General features: G+C 41.6%; 1 protein-coding gene across 2 annotated transcripts in view; it reads right to left on the bottom strand.

Moving 5' to 3' along the window:
- LOXHD1 (lipoxygenase homology PLAT domains 1) overlaps nt 1–25,015 on the bottom strand; it is a 202,709-nt gene that overhangs the window by 122,601 nt on the left and 55,093 nt on the right. For both annotated transcript variants that reach the window (XM_067699194.1, XM_067699191.1), the window contains 6 exons: nt 23,907–24,157; nt 14,503–14,638; nt 13,815–13,975; nt 12,716–12,802; nt 12,152–12,287; nt 406–560 (listed from right to left, as the gene is read on the bottom strand). In XM_067699194.1, coding sequence (XP_067555295.1) covers nt 406–560; nt 12,152–12,287; nt 12,716–12,802; nt 13,815–13,975; nt 14,503–14,638; nt 23,907–24,157 — 926 coding nt within the window. The remainder of the gene's footprint in view (nt 1–405; nt 561–12,151; nt 12,288–12,715; nt 12,803–13,814; nt 13,976–14,502; nt 14,639–23,906; nt 24,158–25,015) is intronic.

The following is a 25,015-nucleotide window of genomic DNA, read 5'->3' as shown; positions in this document are numbered from 1 at the left end:
CTCCCACTTCCATGTTTAGCGTCTTTCCTGATTTCTCTTTCAAAAAGGAAACGAACAAGTTGCTGCCAGTGGTCATGCCTAGTGGAGATGCAATGTTCCTTCAGGTGTCCCAGCTTTCAGCATGCCTGGGACCTTCAGTCCACACATAAGGTGCCCAGCTTCCTTCCCTGCCCACCTCAAGTGTCTTCCTGCTCTGCCCTCTTCTCAAAGCTAAGGTGTGGGCCAGCTCCCAGTCTTAGGAGCCTGGTGGCTGTCATGCATGTAGTTCCCTGTTCGCACACCCAGAGACAGCCTCCCTGATGGCCGAGGCACCAGTACCAGTGATCAGCTCTACTTAGAGCAGGGAAGATAAGGGAATGGGAAGGGGTGGGGCGGGGCTGAGGGAGGTGCACTGCTGGAACTTACGTTGCCCTTCACAAACAGGTCGGTGTTATTCCTGCAGTTGTAGAGCAGCCGCTCCCCCGTGTCCCCCACATCACCAAAAAGGCAGAGGTAGACGTTGGCATCCGTTCCCGCACCTTCAAGTTCCCCAGTGCACACTGTCACGCGGTACCGGGCCACTGGCAGGCAGAGAGAGGGACACAACTAGCTGGCAGCCCCCTGCTCCCAGCACTGGCCCTGCTGCTCCCCACCTCTGAGCACTGCCTCTCCCTCTCCCCCCGGCTCTCATCTGGGCTGACCTTGCTCATTCCGCCAGCTGCCTCACACCAGTCAAGGGCCAGCTCATCTGCAAATCCCTTGTCCCAGACAGACCAGAGGTTCCCAATCCTGGCTAACTGTCAGAATCCCATGGGAAACTTTTATAAGAATTCAGATTCCTGAGCACCACTTCAGACTTCCCAAATCTTAGTTTCCAGAGTGGGACCCCTAAAACTGCATTATTTACAAGCTCCCCCAGGGGACTCTGGTGGAGTTGGCAGTGTTTGGGGACCACAGGTCTAATTCAAACATTTTGGCACTTGATTCCATCCAACCCAGTAGACTTTTTGCCTTAGGTTGTCCTCCAATTCATGAGTCCTGTCTTATTAAGAAAAGTAAGATAACTTTTCTTTTGAACCAGAACTGAGCCTTCCCTTCTCTTCAGAACTCCCCAGTGCTATGGACATGCCAGGAAGAGAAGCAGAGAGAAAGGCACAAAGTACAGCTGCTATGGGAAGGGCAGCATCTTCTTCCCATGTTGAAAATGTACAGTGGAGCAGGCAAACCTGCATCTGGCACATAAGACCTTACTTCCTAAGCTAAAAGTGAAATTCATTCATTCATTCATTCATTCCTTTGCCCAATATCTGTTTACTGAAGCCTAGTGAATGGCAGGCATTATTATAGGTGCAGGGATTCAGCAGTGAGCAAGACAGACTCCTGTTCAATGGCACTTATATTAAAGTTGAGAATGGAAGGATGGAGAGGAGAGATGGACAGTAAAATCATAAATCATGAACAGGAAAATTTCTGAGTTGTATCTGTAACAAAGATAGTATAATGGAGTGATGCCACAGGGTGTGATGGAAGTAGGGAGGTGTACAGTAAGGGGGTGAAGATGATTTAGAGATGCAGAAAAGCTTGCTGCAAGGAGGCAAGGCTTGGACTAAAATGTTGGTGATAGGAGCCAGCCACAGGCGTAGTGAGAGAAGAGGGTGCTGGTAGGTGTGAAGCCCCAATTTGGAGATGAGCAGCTATGTTTCAGGAGCGGAGAGAAGGCCAATATGGCTGGAGTGGAGGGAGAAGGAGGGGATGAGATGAGGCCCAGAGGAGGACAGGGTTAAGGTAAGACATGTGGCTTCCTTTGTGTTTTTGTTTTTAATACAACAGGAAGCCTTTATAGGGCTTTAGGCAAGGAAGTAACTTAGTCTGATCTATGTTTTAAAGAGCATTTGGCTGCCATGTGGAGAACTGATTGTAGGGGAAGAAAGAGTGAATCAGAGAGGCCAGTTAGTGGAAAAATTACAGTAGTCTAGAAAAGAGAGGAGGACGCCTAGGACTGGGGGTGCAGTGGAGATGGAGAGAAGTTGGTAGATTAGAGATATATTTTTGAGGTAGAAACAACAGTACCTGTTGATGGACTGGATAGACAATTGAGGGAAAGAGAAGAACCAGGGACGATTCCTAGGTTTCTGGCTTGGGCAACTAGGTGAATAGTGTTAGCAACAAGCCATAGGGACACTTGGGGAGAATGATGGGTTTGGAAATAAAAATCAATGGTTGTTTATTCATTATAAATTTGAGATGTTTATTAGATGATCATAAAAAGAGGTCAAGATGGCAGTTGAATATGTGTGTGGAGGGTCAGGAGTGTTGACCTGACTTTGGTCATCATAGGCATATAGATTCCATTGAAAGTCACAGGACCAGATGAGATCCCCTATGGAGAGGACGCAGACAAGGACTATAGAGGGATACCAACATTAGAGGTCAAGCCCAGGAGAAGCTAGCAACTCAGATGAAAAGCAGCAGTCAGTGAAGCAGAGGGATTTGGCTCTGAACCTAAAACTGCTCTAAAAAGTCTATTTTTGGGGGGGAGGCTTCCCTGGTGGCGCAGTGGTTGAGAGTCTGCCTGCCGATGCAGGGGACACGGGTTCGTGACCTGGTCCGGGAGGATCCCACATGCCGCGGAGCGGCTGGGCCCGTGAGCCATGGCTGCTGGGTCTGCGCTTCCGGAGCCTGTGCTCCGCGGCGGGAGGGGCCACAACAGTGAGAGGCCCGCGTACCGCAAAAAAATTTTAAAAAAAGTCTATTTTTTTTAAATGAAGGGAATATTAAGGCATTCCCAGATAAACAAAAACTAAAAGAATTCATCACCATCAGACCTGCTCTACAAGAAATATTAAAGGGAGTCCTTCACATTGGACATTAAACAGTAACTTGAACACACCCAAAGACATAAAGAGAACCAGGAAAAGCAATGACTTAGGTAAATATATAGACAGTATACTTTAATTTTTGTTTGTAACTCTTTTCCTCTCAAATCTTATATAAAAGACAACTCCATAAAGCAATAAATGTAAAACTGTATTGGTGGGTTTATAATGTACAAAGATATAATCTGTATGGCAATATAGCACAAAGGAGGTGAAAAGAAACAAACCTACACTGGAGCAGAGATTTTGTATATTATTGAAATTAAGCTGGTATTAATCTGAACTAGAATGTTATAAGTTAAGATGTTAATTATAATTCCCTGGTATAATTCCCTAAGTATAATTCTTCCTACTAAGAAAATAACTCTCACTATATATACATATACATATATGTATATATATTAAAAGAAACAAGGGAACTAAAATGGTATTCTAGAAAATATCTATTTACCACAAAAGAAGGAAGAATAAAGAAACAACAAAAAAAGAGAAGATATATAGAAAGCAAATAGCAAAATGGCAGACATAAATCCTGCCATATTAGTAGTTACATTAAATGTAAATGGACTAAATATTTCAATCAAAAGGCAAAATATGGTGGTAATCCTGCAGAGACAGGATGGGTCTCCCTACTCCAAATTTGCTCAGCTATCAAGGCTGATGATACCACACATGTACCAAGAGTGAATATAAAATGATTACTCACATAATGAGCAGTTCTGGGGAGAGCATGATAGGCCCTCAAGCAGGTCCAAAAATGGCTGGAGACAGCAGAGAGGGATGACTGGTTTGACATTTTATGGTGGTTAAGGGGTGAGAGTTTCTTCACATGGGTCCTTGTATGGCTTGAACTTTCCACAAGTGTGAAGGAAGGGAGCATCCAGGCTTTCTTACCAAATTGCCCAGACATGAGGCAGAAAGCTACTGGTGTAACTGGAAAGCTGTCAGCAGTCAAATATGAAAAAGAAGTCATACTCCTTATTACACAGAGATTGGCAGAATAAATAATACATCTAACTATCTGATATATGGAAGAGACACACTTTAGATTCAGACAGAAATAGATTGAGAGTAAAAGGATGGCTCAAGAAGAAATAGACAATATGAATAAATTTATAACAAGTAAAAGATTGAATCAGAATTCAGAAAGCTACACATGAAGAAAAGCTCAGGCCTAGATGTCTTCACTACTGAATTTTACCAAACATGTAAAGAAGAATTAATACCAATTCTTCTCAAATAAAGTAGAAGGCAATACTTCTGAACTCATTTTGTGAAGCTAGCATATCCCTGCTCCAAAACCTGACAAAGATACCAAAAGAAAAGAAAACTACAGACCAATGTTATGAATACAGATGCAAAATCCTCAAAAAAATATTAGCAAAACAAATCCAGCCCCATAAAAAAGAACTATACACCATGGCAAGGTAGGATCTATCCCAGGGATACAAGTTAAATTTCTGAAAATCAACTAATGTAATATAACATATTAATAGAATAAAGAAACAAAAATCACATGATCATCTCAATAGACTCAGAAAAAGCATTTGACAAAATTCAACACTCTTTCATGATGAAAAATCAACAAACTAAGAATGAAAGGGAACTTCATCAACCCATAAAAGTCATCTATGAAGTACCCACAGCTGACATCATATTTAATGGTGAAAGAGTGGATGCTTTCCTCCTAAGATCCGGAACAAGACAAGGATCTCTGCTCCCACCACTTCTCTTCAACACGGTATTGGAGGTTTTAGCCAAGGCAACGAGGTATCAAGATTAGAAAGAAGTAAAACTATCTCTATTCATGGATGACATGATCTTGTATATTGAAAATCATAAGGAATTCACTAAAAACTATTAGAACTAATAAGAGTTCAGCAAAGTTGTGGAGTACAAGATCAATATAGCAAAATCAACTGTATTTCTATTACCTTGCAATGAACAATCTGAAAAAAAAATTAAGAAAACATTTCCATTCAAAATAGCATCAAAAAGAATAAAATAGGGCTTCCCTGGTGGCACAGTGGTTGAGAGTCCGCCTGCCCATGCAGGGGACACAGGTTCGTGCCCCAGTCTGGGAAGATCCCACATGCCGCGGAGCGGCTGGGCCCGTGAGCCATGGCTGCTGAGCCTGCGCGTCCGGAGCCTGTGCTCCGCAATGGGAGAGGCCACAACAGTGAGAGGCCCGCGTACCACCAAAAAAAAAAAAAAAAAAAAAGACAAGAAAAGAATAAAATAGTTATGAATAAATTTTTAAAAACAAGTGAAAACCAATTAATAAGTCATGGAGATGTAATGTACAGCATGGCAACTATGGTTAATAATACCATACTGCATATTTGAAATTGCTAATACAGTAGATCTTAAAAGTTCTCATCACAAGAAAAAAATTATGTAACAACGTGTTGTGATGGATGTTAACTAGACTTACTGTGGTGATCACTTTGCAATATATACAAATTTTGAATCATTATGTTGTACACCTGAAACTAAATATAACATTGTAAGTCAATTATACCTCAATAAAAAAGAAAAAAGTGAAAAACTTAAGCTCTGCAAACTAAAAAACTGTTGAAAGAAATTAAAGATGTTCACAGATTGGAAGACTTAATATTGTTAAGATGGCAATACTTCCCAAACTGATCTACAGATAAAATGCAATCTCTATCACGATCTTAAATGATTTCTTTGTAGAAATTGACAAGCCATCTCTAAAATACATATGGAATTTTAGGGAACCCAGAATAGCCAAAACAATAGCAAAAAAGAATAATAAAGAAGAATAACAAGTGTTGGCAAGGATGTAGAGAAATTGGAACTCTCATACATTGCTGATGGAAATGCAAAATGGTGCAGCTGTTTGAAAAATAGTATGATAGTTTCTCAAAACTCAAAACAGAATTACCATACAGCCAGCAATTCAGCTCATAGGTATATATCCAAGAGAAATGAAAACATATGTCCACAAAAAAACTTTACATGAATATTCATAGCCACATTATTCATAATAGCCCAAAAGTAGAAATAACCCAAATGTCCATTAACAGTTGAATGTGGTATATCCTTACAGTGAAATATTATTCAGCATTTAAAAGAAATGAAATACAGATGCATGCTACAAGGTGAATGGACATTAAAAACATTATGCTGAGTGAAAGAAACAGATACAAAAAGTCATATATTAAATGATTCCATTTATATGAAATGTCCAGAACAAGCAAATCTATAGAGACAAAAAATAGATTATTGGTTTAAACAGATGGGTAAGTACAGAGATAAGGAGTGAGGTGGGGGAATGGGTGTGACTGCTAATGGGTATGGGTATGCAATGAAAATGTTCTGGAATTTGATAGTGGTCAAGGATACATGATTCTATCAATATACTAAAAGCCACTGAATACTTTAAATAAATGAATTGTATGGAAAATGAATACCTCAATAAAGCTGTTTTAAAAAACGGACACTACTCATTGGTGGTCCATCTAAAATGAAGATAAAGTACATGAGGAATCAGACAAATCACCAGTAAGTTTAATTTAATTTTTCAGTAATATACCCATTTTTATTTGGAGATATGAAGACATCTGAAAATTAAATTTGACCTTTAAATATGTGGGTCTGAATATATAGTGTCTATAGCAAAAGCATTTGTTAGAAGAAAAGGTCAAGGATAACTGCTTATCCACGGACCTGCCTGAGTGGGGCTGGCAAAGGCAGCCACTGAAGTCAAGAGTGGGGAAAGGTCTCCTGCCCCCAACAGTGTCTCCTGTCCTGCCCCCAAGGGTCTCCTGTCCCTCCCTCTTCAGAGGGACAGCACCTGAAATTCAACCACTGCTGCCCCTCCGGTCAACTTTATTAAAATGCAAAAGATAAATGTTTTAAACTTTTAGCCTTCGCATAAATGAAGCTGATGCTTTTGTGTTACGCTCCCAATGATAGGCTGTGTTAACAGTAAGAGGAACAAAGAGCATTAACTGGAGTGAGTACTGAAACGTGGAAACACAAAAGGGAAGGGAGGGCACCAGTCTCACTTCATTCTGACTTTTGATGAAGGTCGGTTTTGCCTTTTGGGGCTGTATCTATTAGGCCATTCCCAGAGGCAAGCTGATGAGGGAATTTAGAAATCTCTATGCCTGGGAACCCCAGTCCCCTTTGCTCAGGAGCTCGAAGGTCCTATTGGCTGGACATTGTCAGGGGTCCCAATTCTCTCTAGGGGCCACTCCCAGCCCACCTGCCACTGAGGTTCTAAGCACCTTCCTGGCAAGAAGCCTGTGGACAATTAAAAATAATTATATTAGCCATCAGCAGTGAAAGACTTTAAACAGATGGGTAAGTACTAGAACCTCTTGTACTTTAATTTTAAAATTACAGCTCAGCCTGATTAGCAAGAAGCCACAGATTTCAGCACTTGAGACCAGTGGTCTCTTGCTGGCTCATCAGTGGTATGTAATCCCTTCTGCTGGGCATGCAGGGCAGAATGCAGATCTCATTGGTTTTACTATCTCACATAGCTCCTGAGGGAAAGGCAAGGTGGAGATAAATTGTGGGCTGGTGAGTGTTTTGTCTGTGTCTCCTGGTCTGTGTTAATCAGTGCAATCACCCCGGAAGGCATCTTGGCTCTCAGACGTGGTGTTGATTTCTTGTTTGACTGACCCTTATTTTTTAAATAAACTAGGAGTACACAATTTCAAACATAGAGAATTGGTTTTAAATTGGTATTTACTCATTTTACATGAGTCCAAGACTCTCCACTGAAGGGATTTTCAGGAAGCCCTGCACATTATACCTTGGTATACCTTGGTACCAACTGGGGAAGTGAGATGTTGCCACCCGCTCTATTTACTGTTACAAAGAAGCATCCAGACCAGAAAAGGAGATGTGAGTTCCTGTAGAGGTGAGTGAGGACATGGGAGTGTTCCAAGAACAAGAGGAATTTATGTGAGCCAGAAAGAACAGTTGGGGAAAAGAAATTCGAGTTGATATGGGCTCCAAAGTACTGCCAAGGACCCCCAGAAGGCATTAAACTGCCCTTATAGCCAGGACAGACAGCCCTTCTGTCACTAACCCGGGTCCTTGAAGTCTTTAATCAATAGAAATTGATAAGAGGCCAGAAGAGAAATCCAGGCAAGGCTTTACTGGGACTCGTGCCAGAGCACGAGGGAGTGAAAACAAGTAGCAGGTGCCCTTGCTTGCTCTCTGAGGAGGGCAAGCTGGTTCCTTAAATGGGGTGAGGGTGGGGGCGGATTGGTGGGTCAGGCTGGAGGGGCGGCTTGGGTGTCTGTCCACACCCTTGGCGGTGCTGTGTGCAGGGATTATGCTTTTGCTCCCGGTACCTCAGCAATGGCAGTTGGTTTGTGGTCTTCTTGTATCTTATAATTGCCCCCAACTGCAGTTATGTGTGCAGTTATTTTTAGTCCCTTATAGTTTCTTTGTATTCTGTCGCTAGAGATTCAAGCACTCCAGTAAATGGTGCCAGGTCCCAGCTTATCTCACTTCAATCCAATACTAGTCGTTAGAGAATTTTTTTTAATTGCAGTTGTTCTTTAATAGTATCACAGAAGGCAAAAACAAACAAAAGACAGCTATGATAGCCCCATATCTTATACGCTGTTTAAAATGTTTCAAGGGTGTTTTTGTATGTAACCTATAGAAATGCTCTTCCTTCCCGCCCCTCCCACCGTGATCTCTCCTTATCTATCACATCCCTACCATGCAAGACCTAGCTCAAATGCCTGAACAAAGTTTCTCCCATCTTCCTCAGCAGGAAGTTTACCTCCCTACTGTGTCTACTGCATTCATTCAACTCCTACCAGTTCCACCTTCAGAGTATTTCTTGAATTTATGTCCTCCTCCACAGTCTACCTGAACCCTGCACAATTTCAGGACCACTTTTTCTTTCCCCTGGATGATTTCTTGTCCCTAAAATACATCCTCCACACACTCACAAGTCCTTGACAGAGCAGGAGAAATGTGGGGAGGAAGGAACTGGATGGAGTTCAAGTTCAAGGGTGGTGTGAGTGTCATCAAGGTCATGAGAGGCCTGCGAGGGCAGGAGCCTGAGTCAGAGATGGGGACTGAGTCAGAGCTCAGAGGAGCAGCTTTGTGGGATGAGCCCAAGTGAGGTACTGAGGAGTGGCTGGTTGCATGGGGAGGTGGAGGTGAGCAAAGTGGACGAGGACCAGCATGTGGATGAATGGGTTTTCCACATGGACATTGATAGAAGCAGAACAAAAGCTCTCAGGTTTTGATATGTGCAAAAATTACTTGGTGTGCTTGATAAAAATACCGATTACCAGGCATAGCCCTCAGAGAGCCTAGTCAGTATATCTGGGATTGGGCCCAGGGATATTCATTTTAACAAACACTCTAGGCAATTTTTATATAAATGGGACCTTGAGCATACTTTCAGAGACACCATCTGTTATGGGCTGTGTTGTGTCCCCCACCAAATCCATATGTTGAAGTCATAACCCGCCAGTACCTCAGAATGTATTTGGAAGTAGGATCTTTAAAGAAGTAAATAAAGTAAAATGAGGTCGTATGTGTGGGCCTTAATCCAATATGATTGATGTCCTTATAAGAAGAGATTAGGACATAGACATGAGCACACACACAGGGGAAAGATCATGTGAGGACACAGCAAGAAGATGGTCACTTTCAAGGCAAGGAGAGAGGTCTCAGGAGAAAGCCAACCTGCCAACACCTTGATCTTGGGCTTCTAGCCTCCAGAACTGTGAGAAAATAAATTTATGTTGTTTCAGCCCCCCAGTCTGTGGTATTTTGTTATGGCAGCCCAAGCAGACTGGTTCACTGTCCTAGAACAATGGTAGGAGTTGAGGGGTCTAGAGAATGACTAGGGGGCACCTTGCAAAAGAGGAACATGTCCAGAGTGAACAGAAGATGGAAATGAGCTGGGGCAGAGGCCACATTGTGGGTGGTGTGAGCCTCGAGGCCGAAAGGGCAGTGGGAGTCAGGAGAATGCCCCCTCCCGCTAGCCCCACAGCTGTGAGGACGGAAAACTGGGTTTTGGGGGGAGGGGAGCCATGCTTCAGTCAAGGTACGGAGGAGATGGAGGTAAAAGAACATCCTGGGCATTTAAGTAAAAATGGCAGCTTTCTCTCTGAAAAAAACTCACTAAAATGATAGCATACAGGTATTTTAGATTTAACCAAACAAAAAATGTTCACCAATAAGGCTCAGGGAAAGGGATGAATATAGACAACAGCAACCAGATTTCAGAAGCTGGAGCACAGCTAGAAAAGTGTGCTTTTCACAGTGCCTTAGCACAGTGGGTCCTCACCAGGAGCGCTGACAGCCCCTAGAAATTTGTTGGACAAATTCCTGAGCCCCCCACCCCAGACCTACTGAATTAGAAAATCTGTGGGTGGGCCCCAGCAATCTGTGTTTTAAGAAGCCCTTCAGGTGACAATGCTGAAGTTTGAGGTCCCCTGACTTAACAGACCAGAGAGAATTGATCAGAGCTATCAGCTGTGAAATTTGAGAAGTAAGGTTGCAAAGTGTCAGGAATGACAGCACCAGGTAACTTTAGAAATAGGGAGTGAGGAACTAAAATTATGAGAACTGGTTAGAAGGATTTAGAAAGCAGTTAGATCCCAAGACCATCTCCTCAATTGTTCATACCTGCAGGCTCAATTCTGGCACATAAAGAGGGCAGATCAGGTAACAGCAGGTGTGTTTCTGCCTTGGTGGGATACGTCACATAGAGTCCTAATTGGGGGGTGGGCAGGAATCTTATGTTATTTATCATATTTACAGGGAGATGATAGTCTTGTTGACAAAGAAAATACTGCTGAATGTGAAAAGGCAGAGTATAGTTTGCTGACCTAGGAGGCAGGAGATCTTGTTCTAGGTCTCACTCTGTCTCTAACTGTATAATCAGGGCAAGAACTTCCTCAGTTTCCTTATATGCATCAATCTATTTTAACGACCTTTGAACACAAATATTCCATAGTCCATTTTAATTAATTCCATAGTCCATTTTAATTAAAAATGAAGAAGAATCATAAAATAGTACTAATTGCAAGCATGGCCTAATTAGACTAACAGGGTGATCCCTTTTTAGATATTTGCTGTTTGGGGTTTCTATGTTTTTGTGTATTTCACTCTGTTCCAATTGTTTAAAAATATATATACAGAGCTTCTACTGGGTGTGCAAATGCCTGAGAAGTGACACTATCCAAATACTTAGACGGACTACTGGAACTATGGATGACATCGTAATTCGCTTTTTGTAATTTTGCAATGTTATTTTACTATTTAAAAAAAATCAAGCACAGCCACAAGGATAGAAAATAGGTTAATTATATTAAGTGCCAATTCTGATCAATTGCTAATGTTTGCTTGCAGTGCTATATTGAGGGCTATGAAGCTCATTTCAGACTAAATGGGAGAGAATGCTGTGATTACTCAGTAATGTCTGCCAAGAGAAAAGGATAGGACACGTGCCGTGTATTTGCCAGCACTCTGGCGGTATAACCTAGAGGCAAAATGATCTCCTTTTCCCTCTTTGAATGTGGTTGCTAGACTCCAGATTAAAAGCTCAGCTCTCGGGCTTCCCTGATGGCGCAGTGGTTGAGAATCTGCCTGCCAAGGCAGGGGATACGGGCTCGAGCCCTGGTCTGGGAAGATCCCACCTGCCACGGAGCAACTGGGCCCGTGAGCCACAACTACTGAGCCTGCGCGTCTGGAGCCTGTGCTCTGCAACAAGAGAGGCCGCGACAGTGAGAGGCCCGCGCACCGCGATGAAGAGTGGCCCCCGCTTGCCACAACTAGAGAAAGCCCTCGCACAGAAACGAAGACCCAACACAGCCAAAAATAAATAAATAAATTTATTTAAAAGCTCAGCTCTCTTCTACTAGCTCCAAAAAGAAATAGAGGATTCATAAGGGAGCAGTCAAGTGTGTCTATAAGAGCCAAGATCCAGCCTTCCTTTTTGAGGATCATCTTATGCATAATTTGAAGAGTTGCCTTTAATTTCAGGGAGTGTGTGGAGAAATATTGTTCAGTGTGGATTCTTCTCATCCCCTCATAGCCAACCTGAAGACCCAGAAATCTCCCCATTCTCACCCATGCCCATCATAAAGCCTTAGCATCGTGGAGATGGCTACTACAAGCCGGTCTTGAGTCTAGGACCTTCTAAACCCAGTCCTCATTCAGAAGGAGCCTGATGGTGCATAGTGGACAAGACTACCAGCTCATGGGCTAGACACCCATTGGCACACCAAGTAAGAGCTCCATTACCTCCCCCAGGATGAGAGCCAGTCAATACTTACTGCCCATTATCCTCCGTACTGTTGGACCCTCGGCAGTCATTTCCCTAACGATCTCATTGTCATCCTCATTGGCATCCAGCCAGCGATTGCAGTTGAAGTTATACTTGTCCTTGGTCAGGGTGTTCATCAGGGTCATCTGGAATGAAGTCCTGGAGTGAGCAAGTGGTGTACCAGAGATATTCATCCATGCCTTGAGGTTCCCGTTCTGCTAGTTCATCTCAAGGAGGACAAGGCCGTCCCCTAGGGAGGACTCTTGTGGAAGATGGAGTGCCAGATTAATATTTATCCCTCTGGTCCCCTGGAGACCCACAGTTGCCTAGCAGCCAGGTGATTAGGACACAGTGCAAGTCTGCTGAAACCTAAGCAACTTCTTAGTCTACTTTGGAAGTCCTGTCCCCGTCAGGAAGTCCATGTGTCATGTGTCCAAATTTAGGTCTCACTACAACCCTTCCCCACCCACACTCCCAACAGATAAACGCAAACTAACAAGACAAGGTCATTAGAAAGAGACCATTTTGGTTCCTCTCCCAACCACCTTCTAACCCCCAAGATGGTACATCTCACCTTTTCTAAATGCCATCCAGAACCAGGACTCCTTTTATCATGCCACGCCCGAATCTTATAAAACCTGCCGAGGTCTGGGAGCTCAATCTATGGTGAGAAATAACAAGGCCTGAGTGGACAGAACCAAGTGAAATGTGTTTACCCTCATAGCTGACCCCCTGCCAGGAGGGTACCCACTTTGAGCTGTTTCTTCAGCATCAAGGGTGGGTTTGCTTCAAACCACCCTCATATATTCTATCTTCTTGTGCTCTTTTAACCAATGGCACATGAGGGAGAGACAGCCACGTAGAGCTAAGGTTCAATCTGGGCTGGTGAAACTGAACAAAAATAACTGACCCACAGTAGGATCCAGACTAAATAAAATCTTCCAAGCAATAAGCTTTCAATTACAAAATCCATATGGCAGCCCTGCAAATTAGCACAGGCCCAAGCCCCAGGACTCTGCTGGGCACTGAAACAGACAAAAAGATCAATACAGTGGTCATGCCCTTTCCCTAGGGGCTCCAAGTCTAGCCAGGAAGACAAATACATAAAGAGCAATGAACGGAAGGTATAATAGAAGTGCCAACGGGGTGCTCTGAGAAGAGAGCTGCAAATTACAAATTATTCTTACCTAAAGGTCAGAGCAGCACTTCCGTTGACAAAACAAGCCTTGCTCTGCTTACATACATACTGAAAATTTAAAGCTGAATTTCTTTTTAAATGTTCCAAAATGTATACTTTCCTTTAAATTTGCTCCTCACTCTCTAATTCAGTCCACACTGGGCGGTTTGACACTAACTGTGCTCAGGGTCTCTGTTCTAAAATGATTCCCCAAGTCACCAGGCTCCTGAATGTCCAAAGCCATTACATACTTGCTTCTTCTCCCATGCTTGGTTCTGGACTGTTTGATTCAGATGAAGGGCCAGATCTAAACTGCACCCCATCAGTACATTGCCCGTACATTAAATGTGATATTCCTTGCAGGGGCCTAGGGTCTCTATTTTACCTTTTTGTCTTCAAACTTGGTCCAAACCTGGCTTAGGAAACCAGAATCCCATGACAAATGCTTCTTACACCCCTTTCTCTTTCTTCCCTCCCACTCTGTCACTCTTCCTACCCTAAATTTCTCAATGATTCCGGGTTTGAACCACTTGTTGTTGGGATTCAGGAGAATCTCATCCGTCCGCCCTTTCTGCCCATAAATCTGGATGAAGATAGGAGAGTTGGTACCAGCTTTCTTCAAGTCGGTCGTCCAGACCCACAGGGACCATGGGAATTCTGCAGAGACAGGTCAAGTTGTACCATTAACTTCAAAAGTGAAGAGATTTTCAAGCTACCAGTGGGGAAGACAAGCAAATCAAAGGTGATCAGGACTGAAGTACAGGTTGTATACAGGTGTGTCCTACCCTCAGAAACCCATTATAACAAATACTAAATTTGGGAAGCCAAGGATTCCTTGCTATTTGAGAGAGTGTGCCTTAATGTTCCTTTTAGTGGTGAAAGTCTATTAGTATATTTTAAATAGGGGGAATAGTTGACTCCACCCACCCTATGGCCAGTACATTCAGAGTGCAGTGTGTGCAGCCATTCAGTTTAACAACTAGCCCATCACAGCAGCTTAACGATTTGGGGCTGCTGGAGTATCAGCCTTGGTGCCATGTCTGTAATTCTGTGTGGTCTGTACCTTGGAGAACTGAGGTCCCTGGGGGACCCTTTCCCTTCCTTTCCAGAGGAGAATTGAGAAGAAGGAGCGCCCAGTGGTTTGACAATCCTGGCCTTTGCTGGCTCTGGGCCCCTCCACCTACTTTTCAGCCTCTTCTTCCTGAGAGACACCATCTCGTAGAGCTGCCTCTCGATCAGCCCATCTGTCTTCTTCTCATCCAGCCAGCTGCTGCAAGGGAAGGTCTGCTGGATGCCAGTGAAGGGGCACAAAATCACCACCTGGGGGAGCAGATCACATCTCCTACAGTAGGTCCCCTGGCTGGGACTTCTTTGTAATGTTCAACAGCCTCCTTAGCCCCACATTTAGGGTTGTCTGCATTACTTACCTCAAGGAATGTCACTTTTCTTCCCACTGCCCATCTCATTAAATCTTAGATCAAGAAATACCTCCTCTAAGAAATCTTCCCAAGTAGGTATCACCTATATTCCAAACCTCAAACATTTTTCTCTATACACATACCCTTTTTGAATACCATATTTCCTTATGCACATTGTAAAATATCCATCTGAACCAAGTTAACTCGAATACTAAATTAATACCCTATATTTGTCTTGTGGAAAAAAGGTCCGTCACATAAAAGGTAATTAATATCTATAATTTAATACAAAAACTAACTACCCTCTTCAGGACTTGATCCTTATTTAACCTTCTCTCCTACATCTTCTCCATCTCTACCCACATTCTGAACTTATGGGTTTAGAACATGGCATTCTAACCTTCTCTCCTACACCTTCTCCATCTCTACCCACATTCAGAACTTATGGGTTTAGAACATGGCATTCTGTCTAACCCAGACACACCTAGGTGTTTTGAAGAGAAGCATCAGAATGCCAAAGACAGAGATCTTAAGAGCATCAAGAGAAAAAAGACAGATGATGGCAATTGGACTAACAGAAGCCAGAGGATATTGGAGGGTGGGGGCATTATAACTCAATCTAGAGTTCTGTATCCTGAAATTTCTTTCAAGAATGAAAATGAAATAAAATAATTTTCAAACTAACAAAAACAGAGTTTACAACCAATAGACCTTACTTAACCAAAGGAACTTCTAAAGCATAGTACTTCAGGAGGAAGAAGAAAATTGACACCAGAAAAGAGGTCTTAGATGCAAGAAGAATTGGCAAGCAAACACACTGGCAAACAGGTAGGTAAATCTGGACAAATATGACTCTACAAAACAACAGCATATAATATGTGAATTTAAAAATAATTCAAAGGAGAGCTAAAATACTCTACTTTCAAAATTGGCATGCAATCTAGATGCAGGATTATTACCATTAGAAATTTCTAAGGTTCTTGATTTGTCTAAGAGGGAGTTAGAGATGGTGGTTAAATTTAGGTCTTGTTACAGTAAGTATGTATGTTAAAATTTCAATAGTAACCACTAAAAAAACCAGAGAGTGTATAATTTCCAAATCACTATCAAGAAAATAAAACCCACAACCAATCAGTTAATCAAAAAAAAAAAAAAAAAAGAAAAAAGAAAGACATAGTAAAAGCAGGACAAACAGACATGTTAATAGTTATAAAAAACATAAATGACTAAATTTATCAGTTAAAAGCTAGATAGTATCAGATAGGATTGTGATAAAGATTCAATTAACCAGAAGGTTATACTAATTCTACACCTCACAACGTAGCCTAAAACTATATAAAGCAAAAATTGTTAGTTCTACAGTAAGAAATTTAAATATCTACCACCGACATTGGAAATTTCAACACATATTTCTTCGTAATTAATAGATCAAACAGACAAAATGCTATTAAGGAGATAGAAGATTCAAAAACAAAAGTAACAAACTGAATTTAATAAATAAAATCAAAATCTTAAGTTCAACTCTTGGAACATATACCTAAATTGAAGCGCATTGTAAAGTAAATGTCAAAAATTTTTTTAATGGCATCCACCATTGAGAGGACCTTCAAGATGGCGGAGGAGTAAGACGTGGAGATCACCTTCCTCCCCACAAATACATCAAAAATACATCTAAATGTGCAACAACTCCTAAAGAACACCTACTGAACGCTGGCAGAAGACCTCAGACTTCCCCAAAGACAAGAAACTCCCCACGTAGCTGGGTAGGGAAAAAGAAAAAACAGAGACAAAAAAATAGGGAGGGGACCTACACCTCTGGGAGGGAGCTGTGAAGGAGGAAAAGTTTCCACACACTAGGAAGCCCCTTCACTTGTAGAAACGGGAGTGGGCTTGGGGGAAGCTGTGGAGCCATGGAGGAGAGCACAGCAATAGGGCTGCAGAGGGCAAAGCGGAGAGATTCCCGCAAAGATGATTGGGGCTAACCAGCACTCACCAGCCTGAGAGGTTTGTCTGCTCACCCGCCAGGACAGGTGGGGGCTGGGAGCTGAGGTTCGGGCTTCGGAGGTCAGATCCCAGGGAGAGGACAGGGGTTGGCTGCGTGAACACAGCCGGAAGGGGGCTAGTGCACCACAGCTAACCAGGAGGGAGTCTGGGAAAAAGTCTAGAACTTCCTAAGAGTCAAGAGACTGTTGTTTTGGGGTGCACGAGGAGAGGAGATTCAGGGCACTGCCTAAAAGAGCTTCAGAGACAGGTGTGAGCCACGGCTATCAGTGCGGACACCAGAGACAGGCATAAAATGCTAAGGCTGCTACTGCAGCCACCAAGAATCCTGTGTGCAAGCACAGGTCACTATCCACACCTCCCCTCCCGGGAGCCTGTGCAGCCCACCACTGCCAGGGTCCCATGATCCAGGGACAACTTCCCTGGGAGAACACACAGGAGAACACACGGCGCGCCTCAGGCTGTTGCAATGTCACACTGGCCTCTGCCGCCGCAGGCTCGTGCTGCATTCTGTACCTCTCTCTCCCCCGGCCTGGGTGAGCCAGAGCCCCTTAATCAGCCCTCCTTTAACCCCCTCCTGTGTGGGTGAAGAACAGATGTCAGAGTGTGACCTACATGCAGAGGTAGGGCCAAATCCAAAGCTGAAACCCAGGAGTTGTGTGGACAAAGAAGAGAAAGGGAAATTTCTCCGTGCAGCCTCAGGAGCAGCAGATTAAATCTTCACAATCAACTTGATATACCCTGCATCTGTGGAATACCTGATTAGACAATGAGTCATCCCAAAATTGCGGTGGTGGACTTTGGGAGCAACTGTAGACTTCGGGTTTGCTGTATACGACTGACTAGTTTCTGATTTTTATGTTTAACTTAGTATGGTTTTTAGCGCTTGTTATCATTGGTGGATTTGTTTATTAGTTTGGTTGCTCTCTTCTTTTTTTAAAAAAATTACTTTAAAAATATGTTTATTTTAATTATTTTTTATTTTAAAAATTTTATTTTATTTTTCTTTCCTTCTTTTTTTTCTCCCTTTTCTTCTGAGCTGTGTGGCTGACAGGGTTTTGGTGCTCTGGCCGGGTGTCAGGCCTGTGCTGCTGAGGTGGGAGAGCCGAGTTCAGGAAATTGGACCATCAGAGACCTCCCGGCCCCACGTAATATCAATCGGCGAGAGTTCACCCAGAGATCTCCATCTCAACGTGAAGACCCAGCTCCACTCAATGACCAGCAAGCTCCAGTGCTGGACACCCCATGCCAAACAACTAGAAAGACAGGAACACAACCCCATCCATTAGCAGAGAGGCTGCCTAAAATCATAATAATTTCACAGACATCCCAAAACACACCACTGGACATGGTCCTGCCCACCAGAAAGACAAGATCCAGCTTCATCCACCAGAACACAGGCAACCAGTCCCCTCCACAAGGAAGCCTACACAACCCACTGAACCAAACTTACCCACTGGGGGCAGACACAAAAAACAATGGGAATTACGAACTTGCAGGCTGCAAAAAGGAGACCCCAAACACAATAAGTTAAGCAAAATGGAAAGACAGAGAAATACCCAGCAGATGAAGGAACAGGTAAAAACCCACCAGGCCAAACAAATGAAGAAGAAATAGGCAGTCTACCCAAAAAAGAATTCAGAGTAATGATAGTAAAGATGATCCAAAATTTTGGAAATAGAATGGAGAAAATACAAGAAACATTTAACAAGGACCTAGAAGAACTAAAGAGCAAACAAACAGAGAGGAACAACACAATAAATGAAATTAAAAATTCTCTAGAAGGAATCAATAGCAGAATAACTGAGGCAGAAGAACGGATATGTGACCTAGAAGATAAAATAGTGGAAATAACTACCACAGAGCAGAATAAAGAAAAAAGAATGAAAAGAATTGAGGACAGTCTCAGAGACTTCTGGGACAACATTAAATGCCCCAACATTTGAATTATAAGGATACTAGAAGAAGAGAAAAAGAAAGGAACTGATAAAATATTTGAAGAGATTATAGTTGAAAACTTCCCTAATATGGGAAAGGAAATAGTCAATCAAGTCCAGGAAGTGCAGAGAGTCCCATACAGGATAAATCCAAGAAGAAACAAGCCAAGAAACATATTAATCAAACTATCAAAAATTAAATACAAAGAAAAAATATTAAAAGCAGCAAGGGAAAAACAGCAAATAACATACAAGGGAATCCCCATAAGGTTAACAGCTGATCTTTCAGCAGAAACTCTACAAGCCAGAAGTGAGTGGCAGGACATACTTAAAATGATGAAAGGGAAAAACTTACAACCAAGATTACTCTACCCAGCAAGGATCTCATACAGATTCAACAGAGAAATTTAAACTTTTACAGACAAGAAAAAGCTAAGAGAATTCAGCACCACCAAACCAGCTTTACAAAAAATGCTAAAGGAACTTCTCTAGGCAGGAAACACAAGAGAAGGAAAAGACCTACAATAACAAACCCAAAACAATTAAGAAAATGGTAATGGGAACATACATATTGATAACTACCTTAAATGTAAATGGATTAAATGCTCCAACCAAAAGACATAGACTGGCTGAATGGATACAAAAACAGGACCTGTATATATGCTGTCTACAAGAGACCCATTTCAGACATAGGGACACATACAGACTGCAAGTGAGGGGATGGAAAAACGTATTCCATGCAAATGGAAATCAAAAGAAAACTGGAGTAGTAATTCTCATATCACACAAAATAGACTTTAAAAGAAAGACTATTACAAGAGACAAAGAAGGACACTACATAATGATCAAGGGATCAGTCCAAGAAGAAGATATAGGAATTGTAAATATTTATGCACCCAACGTAGGAGTACCTCAATACAAAAGGAAAATGTTAACAGCCATAAAAGGGGAAATTGACAGTAACATAATCATAGTAGGAGACTTTAATAACACCCCACTTTCACCAATGGACAGATCATCTAAAATGAAAATAAATAAGGAAACACAAGCATTAGATGACACATTAAACAAGATGGACCTAACTGATATTTTTAGGACATTCCATCCAAAAACAACAGAATACACTTTCTTCTCAAGTGTGCACGGAACATTCTCCAGGATAGATCACACCCTGGGTCACGAATCAAGCCTTGCTAAATTTAAGAAAATTGAAATCATATCAAGTATCTTTTCCAACAACAATGAGACTAGATATCAATTACATGAAAAAAACTGTAAAATGTACAAACACATGGAGGCTAAACAATATGTTACTAAATAACCAAGAGATCACTGAAGAAATCAAACAGGAAATCAAAGAATACCTAGAAACAAATGACAATGAAAACACAATGACCCAAAACGTATGGGTTGCAGCAAAAGCAGTTCTAAGAGGGAAGTTTATAGCAATACAATCCTACCTCAAGAAACAAGCAACATCTCAAATAAACAACCTAACTTACACCTAAAGCAATTAGAGAAAGAAGAACAAAAACCCCCCAAATTTAGCAGGACAGAAATCCTAAAGATCAGATCAGAAATAAAGGAAAAAGAAATGAATGAAACAATAGCAAAGATCAATAAAACTAAAAGTTGGTTCTTTGAGAAGATAAACAAAATTGATAATCCATTAGCCACACTCATCAAGAAAAAAAGGGAGAAGGTTCAAATCAATAGAATTAGAAATGAAAGAGGAGAAGTAACAACTGACACTGCAGAAATACAAAGGATCATGAGAGGTTACTACAAGCAACTATATGCCAATAAAATAGACAACCTGAAAGAAATGGACAAATCCTTAGAAAGGCACAACCTTCCAAGACTGAACCAGGAAGAAACAGAAAATATAAACAGACCAATCACAAGCACTGAAATTGAAACTGTGATTAAAAATCTTCCAACAAACAAAAACCCAGGACCAGATGGCTTCACAGGCCAATTCTATCAAACATTTAGAGAAGAGCTAACACCTATCCTTCTCAAACTCTTCCAAAATATAGCAGAGGAAGGAACACGCCCAAACTCATTCTACAAGGCCACCATCACCGTGATACCAAAACCAGACAAAGATGTCACAAAAAAAGAAAACTACAGGTCAATATCACTGATGAATATAGATGCAAAAGTCCTCAACAGAATACTATCAAATAGAATCCAACTGCACATTAAAAGGATCATACACCATGATCAAGTGGGATTTATCCCAGGAATTGAAGGATTATTCATTATATGCAAATTAATAAATGTGATACGCCGTATTAACAAATTGAAGGATAAAAACCATATGATCATCTCAATAGATGCAGAAAAAGTTTTCGACAAAATTCAACACCAATTTATGATAAAAACTCTCCAGAAAGTGGGCATAGAGGGAACCTACCTCAACGTAATAAAGGCCATATACGACAAACCCACAGCAAACATCATTCTCAATGGTGAAAAGCTGAAAGCATTTCCTTTAAGATCAGGAATAAGACAAGGATGCCCACTCTCACCACTATTATTCAACATAGTTTTGGAAGCCCTAGCCATGGCAGTCAGAGAAGAAAAAGAAATAAAAGAATACAAATTGGAAAAGAAGAAGTAAAACTGTCACTGTTTGCAGATGATGTGATACTATACATAGAGAATCCAAAAGATGCTACCAGAAAACTACTAGAGCTAATCAATGAATTTGGTTAAGTAGCAGGATACAAAGTTAATGCACAGAAATCTCTTGCATTCCTGTACACTAATGATGGAAAATCTGAAAGAGAAATTATGGAAACACTCCCATTTACCACGGCAACAAAAAGAATAAAATACCTAGGAATAAATCTACCTAGGGAAACAAAAACCTGTATGCAGAAAACTATAAGACACTGATGAAAGAAATTAAAGATGATACCAACAGATGGAGAGATATACCATGTTCTTGGATTGGAAGAATCAGTATTGTGAAAATGACTATACTACCTAAAGCAATCTACAGATTCAATGTAATCCCTATCAAATTACCAATGGCATTTTCTATGGAGCTAGAACAAATCATCTTCAAATTTATATGGAGACACAAAAGACCCCAAATAGCAAAAGCAGTCTTGAGGGAAAAAAGCGGAACTGCAGGAATCAGACTCCCTGACTTCAGACTATACTACAAAGCTACAGTAATCAAAACAATGTGGTATTGGCACAAAAGCAGAAACAGATCAATGGAACAAGATAGAAAGCCTGGAGATAAACCCATGCACCTATGGTCAACTAATCTATGACAAAGGAGGCAAAGATATACAATGGAGAAAAGACAGTATCTTCAATAAATGGTGCTGGGAAAACTGGACAGCTACATGTAAAAGAATGAAATTAGAACACTCCCTAACACCATACACAAAAATAAACTCAAAATGGATTTGAGACCTAAATGTAAGGCCGGGGACTATAAAACTCTTAGAGGAAAACATAGAAAGAACACTCTTTGACATAAATCACAGCAAGATAGTTTTTAATCCACCTCCTAGAGTAATGGAAATAAAAACAAAAATAAACAAATGGGACCTAATGAAAGTTCAAAGCTTTTGCACAGCAAAGGAAACCATAAACAAGACAAAAAGACAGCCCTCAGAGTGTGAGAAAATATTTGCACATGAATCAGCAGACAAAGGATTAATCTCCAAAATATACAAACAGCTCATGCAGCTCAATATTAAAGAAACAAACAACCCAATCCAAAAATGGGTAGAAGACCTAAATAGACATTTCTCCAAAGAAGACATACAGATGGCCAAGAGGCACATGAAAAGATGCTCAATGTCACTAATTATTAGAGAAATGCAAATCAAAACTACAATGAGGTATCACCCCACACCAGTTAGAATGGGCATCATCAGAAAATCCACAAACAACAAATGCTGGAGAGGGTGTGGAGAAAAGGGGACCCTGTTGCACTGTTGGTGGGAATGTAAATTGATACAGCCATTATGGAGAACAGTATGGACGTTCCTTAAAAAGCTAAAAATAGAACTACCATATGATCCAGCAATCCCACTACTGGGCATATACCCCAAGAAAACCATAATTCAAAAAGACACATGCACCCCAATTTTCGTTGCAGCACTATTTACAATAGCCAGGTCATGGAAGCAACCTAAATGCCCATCGACAGATGAATGGATAAAGAAGATGCAGTACATATATACAATGGAATATTACTCAGCCATTAAAAGGAAGGATATTGAGTAATTTGTTGAGACATGGATGGATCTAGAGACTGTCATACAGAGTGAAGTAAGTCAGAAAGAGAAAAACAAATATCGTTTATTAACGCATATATGTGGAACCTAGAAATATGGTACAGATGAACCGGTTTGCAGGGCAGGAGTTGAGACCCAGATGTAGAGAATAAACGTATGGACACCAAGGTAGGAAAACTGCGGTGGAGTGGGGATGGTGGTGTGCTGAATTGGGCGATTGGGATTGACATGTATACACTGCTGTGTATAAAATTGATGACTAATAAGAACCTGCAGTATAAAAAACAAACAAACAAAAGCAACTCATACTAAACTTTCTTTGGGTTATTTGTATGGAAGTATGTTAATATAAATGTTTCAGACATTACATGAAATTTCTAAAAATCTTATATGTTCTGGTATAATGTTATAAGTCATAATTCTAGTTATTACTTTAAAATGTATATCTCAGAAATAACTACATTTCCTTGTCAATTACATTATTATGAACTTTCATCAAATCTTTAACTGTGGTCATTTTTAAGTCTTTTGTCATTTACAGACAATTCTGTGTGTACTCTGATGCTTTCACAAAAATGTTCCTCTAGAAGGGTTTCATCTTTAAGGAATTCATGGAAAAGACTCTGACAAGTACAGGTTTCTGGTAACTGACTATACTGCTGAACTGAATGAATAAGCATTTTCAGAACTCTAATGGGAAACTGATGAACTCATAAAAGTGCTAACAAAAGATCAAGATAAAAAAATTAATTACATGGGACTGAGTGAACTGATGAGGATGATTATAATTTTTGTAACTTTCTGTTTGAATTAAAAAAAAAAAAAAAGGCCCCGTGAGAGGGATTTCTCATGTACTTTGTAACTGGTGCAAAGGAAGTAGGAAGTAGGATGCAGATTAGAGTTTGTATTTGCAAGTTAAAGAGAAGGGTTGAATCAGGGCAGGGTCCTCCCCAGCCTCCCTTACCTTCTCACAGTACCAGCCTCTATTGGCTCCCACATTGCCATGTCCGATGGAGACCCGGCTCAATGGGCTGAGGAGGACAGCCAGCTCGATGTTGAAGATGTCTCTGCGGCCACGGCAAAACACACCGCCCTCCAGGAAGATTTTCCCACTGTTCTTATTTCCTCTGGCCCCGAACATGACCAGGTAGATTTTGGATTTGGTCCCAGCACCCCGGATGTCCCCAGTGAAGACGGTGACAATATATGAGATGGCTGGTATGGAAACAACAGGGGGAAGGAGAGGGTTCAGTGCAAGCTGACAACAATATCCTACCCACCTTCTCCGCCACCTGACCACACCTCCCTAGGCCCTCCCTCTGCTGTACATCCCCATCCCCCTAAGTCCTCCTCCCCCAGACGACATCCAGTGCCCCTTTCCACTTCACTTTATCTTTTTTGGAGTTGGTGTGTCAGTGCATCTGAGTTTAGGAACAAACTGCAGGTTACAGGAAGCTGCCAGCCCCCATTACAGGAAACTAACAAAGAGAAGGAAGAGCTTGGGTTGGTTAAGAATAGTACTTATTATTAATGCTAATTACCATGTGCATATTATTAATAGCTGCCAGATGAATTCTATTATGTCTCATTTAATTAGAATAGTCAACTCGATTAAGAGAGATTTATATTCAGGACTATCTGATTCATGGAGCTTGCTCTTTTGCACATAACTTAAAAACATAACTCTTTTTTTTTTTTTTAATTTATTTATTTATTTTTGGCCGTGTTGGATCTTCGTCTCTGTGCACAGGCTTTCTCTAGCTGCGGCAAGCGGGGGCCACTCCTCATCGCGGTGCGCGGGCCTCTCATTGTTGTGGCTTCTATTGTTGTGGAGCACAGGGTCCAGACGCGCAGCCTCAGCAGTTGTGGCTCACGGGCCTAGCCGCTCCGCAGCATGTGGGACCCTCCCAGACCAGGGCTCAAACCCATGTCCCCTGCATTGGCAGGCAGATTCTTAACCACTGCGCCACCAGGGAAGCCCTAAAAACATAACTCTTAATAGAGGACACTAATGTCCTCCTTTACCACCTGAGGTGGTGGGATGCGGAAGATTGAGGGAGGGAGAGGACATTG

Source organism: Pseudorca crassidens, chromosome 12, assembly GCF_039906515.1.
Source record: "Pseudorca crassidens isolate mPseCra1 chromosome 12, mPseCra1.hap1, whole genome shotgun sequence".
Taxonomy (NCBI): Eukaryota; Metazoa; Chordata; class Mammalia; order Artiodactyla; family Delphinidae; genus Pseudorca; species Pseudorca crassidens.
Note: the sequence above shows the minus strand (reverse complement) of the source record. Positions and strands in the feature narration are given on the sequence as shown.